Below are 10546 nucleotides of genomic sequence, written 5' to 3' on the forward strand. Positions count from 1 at the left end.
GGAGCGTCATTCCTTCTTGGCGGCATGGTTTCCTATAAAACCATCATCAAGTAGAGTCTTAACACTACTTCAAATAATTCCAACTAACGTCCGACTATAACAACACATAATTATATTGGACTTGACAACTCAAGTCACCTAAACCGACACATGATCAGATAACAACTCTTAACCTATAGGTCGTCCTACAATCTATAACCAAGGTTCCACAGCTCCCAAAGAAAACCAAACCAAAGCTCTGATACCACAATGTAACACCCCGTTTTTCAAAGCGAGGGTATATTTTTTTTTTTTAAAAGTAATTAAAAGCGAACAAAGAAATAAATCAGGAAATGCTTTAAATTTAAAAAAAGGGAAAGATTTCCTCAATTTAAAATTCAAAACCATTTAAACAACAACAAATGGTACATGGAACCCATTAAGTAAAAAGTCAAACTGACAATATTGGTATAAGTACAGTTTTCCAAACTAAAAATAATCCAATCCAAAAAGAAGGACATCTAGTTCCTATACATCATCTTAATCTGATCATCCTACCAAAAAGTATACACCCTGAGTATCTCCACGCGCCCCGTGAGATCCTCCTAATGTAACTGCAATCACGCGTTCCCATCTCCATTTGTCGTGGTAATCGCGTAGGAATTGCTAAGTGTTAAGTTGTGGACTTGAGTAGGAATGACTTGAGTTAATTCATGAATTTTTGGAAAAATGATGAGGGAAATTGATTTCCCAATCGATTGGATGAGTTGCAGGAAGTTCACTATTTTAACCTAATCGATTTGCCAATCGATTGTATAAATATATCTTTCAAAATCTTTTAAGAAATCGATTTGGAAATCGATTGGCAGAGAGGCAGGAACTCAGCAAAACTGCCAAAATCGATTTGGAAATCGATTTGGCAACACAGGGACTCATCAAAACTGACAAAATCGACTTAGAAATCGATTTGGTCATGCAGAAACTCAGCAGAACTGACCAAATCGATTTGGCAATCGATTGGCTCAGCAAAAGTCCTTATTTTGAGTTAGATAATCGATTGCTCAATTGATTTATCAATGCTTTGGTCGGTTATGTATTACTTGATGGTTTGAGAACTTCATTTTGAGTTCATTTTTAATTGGCAAGTATTGTATGAACTTTTCGCATATTGAAAATCCTGTTAAGGTGCATGCTTAGTTGAAAAGTTATTTTGAGCATTTAAAAACTTATATGCTATGTGTTAACTGTTATTTTTCGGTTGGTGGCCCTTTACAATTATTGTGGAAATCTGGGATTTGCCCTCAGATGAGAGTCAGGACGGTCCTACCGGTTCGTACCCTACGGACGGGAATGGAGATGGGAGCGCTTGACTGCAGTTACGATAGGAAGATCCCACGGGGCGCGTGGAGATCACTCAGGGTATATAGTTTTTTGGTAGGATGATCAGATTAGGTTGATGTATAGGGACTAGGCGTCCTTCTTTTTGGGTTGGAGTATTTTTAATTTGGAAAACTGTACTTATACTAATATTGTCAGTTTGACATCTTATTTGAATGAGTTCCATGTACCATTTGTTGTTGTGTAAATGTTTTGGATTTATATTTGGAGAAACTTTTCCGCTGCTTGTAAATTATAATGACTCAATTATTTATCCTAAGGCATTTCTTTATTTATTTCTCTGTTTTAGTTTAATTACTTTTTAAAAAAAAATATACCATCGCTTTGAAAAACGGGGTGTTACACAATGTATCTGTATTACACAACAACCAGCATCACTCTCCAAATTTGACATTCATCCTCAGATAAAGTGGAAGACAAAAAAAGATGAGAAATCAATAAATGATTTACAACATGGTGAAATATTGATAAAATATAATATATATAACATTTATATATATATTGAAGAAAAAAATGATTAAACTTATATAAGATATCAAAAGAAAAAGAAAAAGAAAAAGTCTAAGATGAAAAAAGACTAATTTGTACAAAATGAAGTAATTAAAAATGAATTATGTTTATTCATTATTTTAAAAATGAAGGTATGAACTTTATTTTATAAAAAAGAAAAGAGTTTGTTAAGGTCATGTTAATGGTGAAATTTATACTGAAAACTCGTGCTACAACGAGAATTATACAAATCTTAATACATGTAGAAATTGAGAGAAAAAAAAATGAAGTATTGTTAAGTTATGAAGAGATTGAAATGTAGAAAGGGAAGAGTTAAATGAAAGAATGAAGTCGACGTTCAAGAATGGCTACCTCCTTGTTGTCGTCGAAATAAGAGAAGAAGCAACCATTTTGTTGTTGTTGTGTTAATGAGAGAAATAGAGCATCTTGCTAATTCAATTTAAATAGTATGTAAATGACAATTTAGAGAAAAAAAATTAGGATTCCAAAAAAGTATTTAGGGTTCAAATCCAAAAATAAAATATGAGTGAATAATAACCGTATAAAATTCAAATAAAAAAAAAAACATGAGTGAATATTCAACCGATTAATAAATGAGTTGAATTATAATTATATTATTTTAACCAAATATTTAAAATAAATTTAGATTCAATTAAAAATTTGAGTCTCATAACTAAAATTTTTACACAGTCCAACATTTTAATATGACCCTTAATTAAAATGAAAATGACATAATATTTCCGTACGATCGTTATATACTATCAAGTCACATAGCTATATGTTTGTAGTTTCAAAATCATATTGCATAATCTTGAATTCATATAAAAAATTATTGTTAGTTGGTAATCCTCCGGGTTTAATTTCCAACACCTCAGTCTTATCCAAGATGTAGGTGATCTTCCCACTGTGTTTTTTTGTCCTTCAACAACTCATATTTTTCAATCATTGTTACTCATATCTCAATGTATTACTTAACCTAAAACATATCAATTATCTATACAAATACAAATTATTTATAGATCTTTTTACGATTTAATCAAAGTTTTAATTCAATTTCTTTTATATTTTTGAATTGACATTTATATTTTAGATTATTTAATAAATTAATATAATATTTATTTTACGATTAATAATAAAATTCATTGATTTAATATTTATTGAAACAATATTAAATTTATATAATATTTTATCAATTTTAGTAGAATATAAAACTTTTTATTAAGTAAAACAAAATTAAAATCTTTTTATTAACTAAAAATTGTTTTTTATGGAGGTCTAGGTTCAATAACCGTACTTTGAACGGACTCTGTATATAAATTATATATATAAAGCTAATAGCATTTTAGAAAATAATTTTTCACCGAAAAAAACAAAAGAAAATAAAGGAGATATATAGTATGTCTATGTAAAATTATTTTAGTGTAAGATTATTATTGTATTTCTTTTGGTACATAGTGAATCTCTTCTAATCTTCACAAAATTATTTGTTTGTTTAGAAAAAATATGAATGCTGTTATAATTAACTAATACAACAATTATAAAATTTTGAATTCAAACCGAAAAGAAAACTTCAACTTAAACATCTGTAAGACTTTAAAAATAAAAAAAATAAAAAACTCTTTAATCTACAAAAATATAGGAAAAAGTTTACATTATTAGCGAGCCGACCTTATGCCACGCAAAACGCGAGTGAACGCTGACATTATACTTTTGCGTCTTGTTTTATTTGTATTGTTATGAATAAGTATTTTTATTTTTTTTTTTCATATAAAAGAAGTATACACCGTTCAAGTAAATTTCTTTCTTTATAAATATTATTATTGCTACTGCGTGGCTCTCGTGGGACTTGAGTTGTAGCACCCGTGGGATGCTCAAGTGATTTTTAATTATAAAAATAATAGTTTTTTATATATGGGGCAGCATTACATTATACTATCTATGAGTTTGCTATGAGCACTGACCACATTGAAAACATGAAAGAGTTAGTAACATTATTTTCATCAATGAATTTGAAGCCTACAACAGTTGCAATTGTAACTGTGATTGTAACCGTGTTGACATGGTGGATTTGGAGTGCCCTGAATTGGATTTGGTTCACGCCAAAAAGGATAGAGAAACGTCTCAAACAACAAGGTCTTAAAGGAAATTCATATCGCCCTTTGGTTGGAGATATTAGAGATATGGTTAAAATGATTAAAGAAGCCAAATCAAAACATATGGATCCTTACTCTAATGATATTGCTCCTCGTGTTTTGCCTTTTGTTGTTCACACTATTGCTAAATATGGTATGTCACTACTACTTGAATAATGCTTTGTCATTTGCATTTTTATAGTTTTTTTTTCTTCTTTGATTCTCTATTTGAAAATAAAGAATAAATGAATTTTTATTAAAACGAGTCCAATGACAGAGTACAGCAAAAGATTTTTCGAGTATAGTCTCCATTCACACACCTATAGCAGCAAAATACCAATGTTGGTTCACTATTCTACTGAAAGAAAAAAAAAATTATAGTGAAAAATTGATAAGAAAATAATTGATGATATTATGACGTTAATGGTAGATATTATTTATTTTATTTTTTAAATAAATTATTCGTTGGAGTTTAATTTTTCTTTTATTAAAGAGAACTCGACACCATTGCTTTATTTAATTTTAACTTTAAGTTTATTAATTGTTTGAGTTCAACATTGACAATAAATTTATTTTAACAAGAATTGAAAGAAATTATATTAACACTTAATTTATCAAATATTTACAATCTTTTTTATTTGTTACATAAGAAACGAAGCTGAACAAACAAATAGATGACCAGATGGTATGTGTTGGTCAAACCTCACATGTTTAGAAAAAGATTATAGGACTGTGAGTAGAAATTAAGAGTTTTTGCAAAACAAAAGTTATGCATAGAAGTTTTTTTTTGTTTTTTTAGAAAAAATAGTAAATATTATTATAATAAATATATATAAATGCAAATTTTTGATAAAATATTCAATTTAATAATATTAACATTCGTCAGTTGAGTAAGATTTAAGAATCTTGAACATTAAATTTAAATTTTAAAATATTTTTGAATGTATTTAACATTTAATTTGCATGTATAAATAGCTTCATTTCACAATCAATTATATCTCGCTATATATTAGTAGAATTCTATGTTAAATTTAAATGGTAAATGTATAATTATTTATAAACCCTTCATAAAAAACCTATTAAACTTGTATAAAAAATTATATTAGCATTAAATAATAATTATTTATATGTATAATTTTAAATGTTATTATGATTAAATTCAATATTTTTTAATTCATTTTTTTTTATAATTGATAATTTTGTCGATGAATTAAATCCTTAAATATAATATCCAGATAAAATCAAAGAAATGACTACTAAGGTCTATGATTTTCAAAAACCCGATACGAGTCCACTCTTCAAGCTTCTAGCATCAGGGTTTGCAAATTATGATGGAGACAAATGGGCCAAACACAGAAAAATCGTAAGCCCAGCATTCAATGTCGAGAAAATGAAGGTTAGTTTATATTTTTCTTTATGATCTTTATTTTGGCTAGTTTGATATTTATTTGTATTTTGCCTATGTCGTTATATCAACCACATTGATTGTTTTTAATCGAAAATAGATATTCTAAGTTATTTCTCCATTTCAAAATAAGTCTTATTTTCTTCACAGTATGCTATTAATTTCCTTTTCAAATTGTATCACTAAATTATTATTGTCCACTAACAATAGATAAAATATATTAAATTTTTAAATCTGTAAGACATAATTCAATTGACAAATGCCGATATTGTTAAGTTGAATATCATGTCTCAAGTTCGAACTTGGACTTCGCAGTTTCGTGCGAGTTTCTTTGTCGTTTTCATTACCAATTAAGTCAACCAAAGTTTATATATTTTATTCATATTATAACTTTGATTTAATTACAATTTTAGACCTTCTATTTTTACTAATTTGCAACATAAGTTCTCTTATTTTAAAATTTGACAATTTTGGTTCATCATTATGATTTTTGAACTAAAAAATGACAATGTCATGCTTTAAATAATGTGACGTATGATACGATGATGTATAATGATTAACACTAACGAAATTACAATAAAATTCTCTAAAAATTTAACTTTCAACTTCGATTTTTTTTCATTTTTGTAATTTAATTAATGACATTTGAATAATTAATGCATTTATATAATTCTATATCATGAAATCATGTCAGATCATTTAAAATATGTCAAATCGTCATTTTTTAGGTTAAAAATCTAATGGAGAAACAAAAAATGTCAAATTGATGAAAATAAAGGGACCAAAACTGCAATTAAGCCTATAACTTTTCTTAATCCCTAAGAAAAACGTCTAAAATAACACTTATTTTAAATTGAATAAAGTAACATATAAAAATCTCTGTACATCCTTCTCGTTAAAAAATAAGTGTCGTATATTTTTTTTAATTAAAAAAGAATATCACCATAATTAATTCACACAATTGCTAATTGAGTTTAGATTTAAGAACAAAATAAGTGTCGCTTTAGTAAACAATATTTTTTTTTATAAATAAGTTTTATTTGTTTAATCTAACATTACTTAGAGACATGTATACTAATATTTAATACAAAGTTCTTTTAATCAATCAAGGATTATTGGAGTAGGATTTTAGAACGTTAAGTCTATGTCTTAACTTTGGTAATTTGGAAAGAAAAACAATTTCTTATTTCCCTTCTAAAGTCCATCTCCCAAACAGACCTTTAAGTTGTCTCTAAGTATGTACTAGTGATGTTCAAATAGACCTTTAAGTCGTCTTTAAGTATGTACTAGTGATGTTCAAGTACATTTTGATTTTCATTTTAAAGTGTTGAAAATTTATTTTGAATGTGTAAAATTGATTATAACATGTTTGAATATTATCGAGTAAATTGATTCTGTCTCAAGAATGAATTCTAAATTTAAGCTATAATTTGTAGCTTTTAAGTCAAAACGCGATTTTTACATTGAAATTTATTGTTCAATCCACTTTTAATTGAACATATCCAAATACAAATCAATTTATATTCGATTCATTTTTAACTAAAATCAATTTTACAAAATATTTACTCAAAATCACTTTTAATCACCGGATAACCAAACACACGTGGAGTAAACATTCATATTACCTTGAAAATTATTTTTAATATTATGCTAATTAGTTACAACGGGTGTTTATATTTCTTGAAAACTTTAACAGATGTTGATACCAATATTTTGCAAATCATGCGATGATATGATAAACAAATTGGAGAAAGTAGTATCTTCATCCAATGGGTCATGTGAGTTAGATGTATGGCCTTTCGTTCAAAATGTTTCAAGTGATGTGTTGGCTCGTGCGGGCTTTGGAAGTAGTTTTGAAGAAGGAAGAAGAGTATTCGAACTTCAAAGAGAAATGCTTACACTTACAATGACACTTTTTAAGTTTGCTTTCATTCCAGGTTACAGGTAAGGCTTCACCAGTTTTGCAACTTAAATTCATTTTATAATTTGGCTCTTAAATTTGTAGGATTTATTTCAAAATCTGAATTTAACAAAAAAAAAGAGTCAAAATTAAGGTTTGGTATTTCAAAATTGCAACATACTTCCTATGCCTCATATTAAGTGTTATTTTCCCAACATGTATTGCATATGCAGGTAGTTTTCTAACATTTTAAAATAGGTGGTGTTGAACATTAGAGGTCATGTTTTAATTTTATAAATTTGATTTCTAATAAAAAAAATATAATTTTAATAATTAAAAAAAGGATAAAATAAATTTTTGTCTCTGTGAAATTTCAAAATCTTATTTTAAATCTCTACAAAAAAATTCTCAATTTTTTAGTCCTTAAAAGAGTTCATATAAAATCAAAATAGAAATTAAAAATGAATAATTTTATTTTTAAAAACTAAGTTTGAAAGATCATAATTTTATAGAAACTAAAAATACATTTTTTTTAAAATATTTTAAAAATGTTGAACTGTGCCGAATACATAACTCAATAATCGATCATTGCGCAGTAGATACTTGCGTGTCCATTAATCATTTGGTGAGAATTCAATCATTTGTCGGTGTATACCATATAAAAAATATGTGTTAAGAGAGTTTAACCTTTTAAATGAATATTAGTTATTTTAAGCGATTAGACACATTCGTTGTGCACGGTAATACCTTTGTTTAGAAAGAATGTTGTCGTTTTAGTTTTTTCAATTAAGAAAAATTGTAAATAAATAAAAGATTAGTGTTTTAATCATTTCGATAAATTTACAATAGAGTATAATTGACACGCAAGTGATACCAAGAGTATTAATTAAAGGTAGAATTGAAATAAAATATTGAGTGTCGCATTAAAAACATAAAACCTCATAAAATTGCAACTTATTTTAGAACAATTTATATATAGTAGTGTAACAAATTAAAACAGAGTAGTTTTTTGGTTAGTTTTTACATTGAATTTGTAGTTGCTAAATTCTACTGAGTGACACTTCTAATGGTTGTTATTTATTGGTAGGTTCCTGCCAACCTATACCAACAGGAGGATGAAAGCAATTGACAAAGAAATAAGAACATCACTCATGAAAATCATAAACCGAAGACTAAAAGCAATAAAAGCAGCGGAACCTACTAACAATGACTTATTAGGCATACTTTTAGAATCAAATTATAAGGAATCTGAAAAAGCTAATGGTGGTGGAGGAATGAGTTTAAGGGAAGTAGTTGAAGAAGTTAAGCTATTTTATTTGGCTGGTCAAGAAGCTAATGCTGAATTGCTTGTTTGGACTTTGTTATTACTAAGCAAGAATCCTGATTGGCAAACTAAGGCAAGAGAGGAAGCTTTTCAAGTGTTTGGTAATGATAAACCTGATTATGAAAAGATAGGTCAACTTAAAATTGTAAGTTTTCACTTTCTATGATTTATTGGCTTTTATTTGAGTGCTCTATATTTAAAACTAATAGTTTATGAGGAAAATTAGAGATGACAAAATACAAAATTGTTTCTAAAGTTTTCACTAAATCTAGTAAGAAAGGAAGGAGTGATGAATTTCACCACGAGTTTAAATTCTTTTTTCTAATCGTGACTACTTTATTCAATTGGAAAAAACTTAGTGCATTTTGTTATATATTTTGACTTTAAGAAAATTATGAATTTGAAGAAATTAAAACATTATAATCGGTTAAATTAAGAATCATTAAAAAACATCTAAGAAAATAGACCTAAGTTTTGTCATGTTTAATATTCTAAACATGAATAATACTTGATTTTGGATCTTAATTATGATTATATTATATATGAAACAGGTGTCAATGATTCTTCAAGAAAGTCTAAGGTTATATCCCCCAGTCATTATGCTATCAAGATATCTTCGCAAAGACACAAAACTTGGAGACCTAACACTTCCTGCAGGAGTAGAGCTTATTGTACCTGTATCAATGATGCACCAAGAAAAAGAATTTTGGGGTGATGATGCTGGAGATTTCAATCCAGAAAGATTCTCTGAAGGAGTTTCAAAGGCAACAAATGGCAAAGTTTGTTACTTGCCTTTTGGATGGGGTCCTAGACTTTGTATAGGACAAAACTTTGGTTTATTAGAAGCTAAAATAGCTGTGTCCATGATCCTAAGGAATTTTTCTTTAGAGTTTTCTCCATCTTATTCTCATGCTCCTTCCTTTATTATTACTCTTCAGCCAGAGCATGGTGCACATCTCATTTTGCATAAACTTTAGAGTGCATAGTTTTGTTACTCGCATTAGTTGTGTTGCCAAAATAAATTAGGTTTCTTAATTTGAAAACTCTTGGTTTTTTATTATGTCGTTTGTCATGTTTTTGTTACTTCAGCTAGTATGTTGTAGAGATAATAATGAATTTGTACCCCTACATTAATTACTTTATATTTTATTCATTTCCTCTTTAGTTTATGAACTAGTGGCGTGCAAGCGGCGGGCACGCTCCATTAACATGCTTGTTGTCTGATAATAAAAATAAAAAGTATAAATTTATATAATTATATAAAAATATTTAGTTATTTGAATATGAATAAAATTGTAAACAAAAAAAAGATAAAGTATGAAGCAAAAAATCTAGTTATTTGATTAATATAGGAAGATAAAATAGTTCAAGTGACAGGTAAAATTGCAAAGAAAAAATCTACACTAAAATAATTTTTTTTTACTTACATATATTTTTAATCTTTACAAAATTTAAACATTTCAATTTTAGTCTCTATGAAATAAAAATATAACTTTTAATCTCTATAAAATTATTATGCATGCAATTTTATTCTCTACTATTAAATCAACATATATTTTTAAATGAATTTTTTCAAACATATACAAAATAAGTTCATAAAACAATTTCTAAATTTATATTTTCATTACTTTTATCTTAAATTTTTTACGTTTAAAAAATTCATATTGAATTTATCCCAAATTAAAAAATTCTAAATTTTTGTAGAAATTTTTTTTTTATAATGTTCTCAACATACTTGTAAAGAATCGTTCAAATTTTTTAACGTTTAAGAACAATTAAACATGTTTTGTTTCAATGGAAATTGAAACTGTTTGTTGGATAATTTTGTAGAGACTAAAAGATATATTTTATTTTACAAAAATTAAAATTAAAATGTTAAAATTTTATAAATAATAAAA

General features: G+C 27.0%; 1 protein-coding gene across 1 annotated transcript; it reads left to right on the forward strand.

Moving 5' to 3' along the window:
* The first annotated feature begins 5253 nt into the window (after positions 1 to 5253).
* LOC101504197 (cytochrome P450 72A15-like) lies at positions 5254 to 9801 on the forward strand. Its single transcript, XM_012717411.3, has 4 exons — positions 5254 to 5415; positions 7121 to 7368; positions 8412 to 8793; positions 9200 to 9801. Exons 1-4 carry the CDS (start codon positions 5269 to 5271, stop codon positions 9623 to 9625), a joined length of 1203 nt encoding a protein of 400 aa, XP_012572865.2. The 5' UTR covers positions 5254 to 5268; the 3' UTR covers positions 9626 to 9801.
* Positions 9802 to 10546: the final 745 nt, after the last annotated feature.

Source organism: Cicer arietinum, chromosome 6, assembly GCF_000331145.2.
Source record: "Cicer arietinum cultivar CDC Frontier isolate Library 1 chromosome 6, Cicar.CDCFrontier_v2.0, whole genome shotgun sequence".
In the NCBI taxonomy this organism is placed as follows: Eukaryota; Viridiplantae; Streptophyta; class Magnoliopsida; order Fabales; family Fabaceae; genus Cicer; species Cicer arietinum.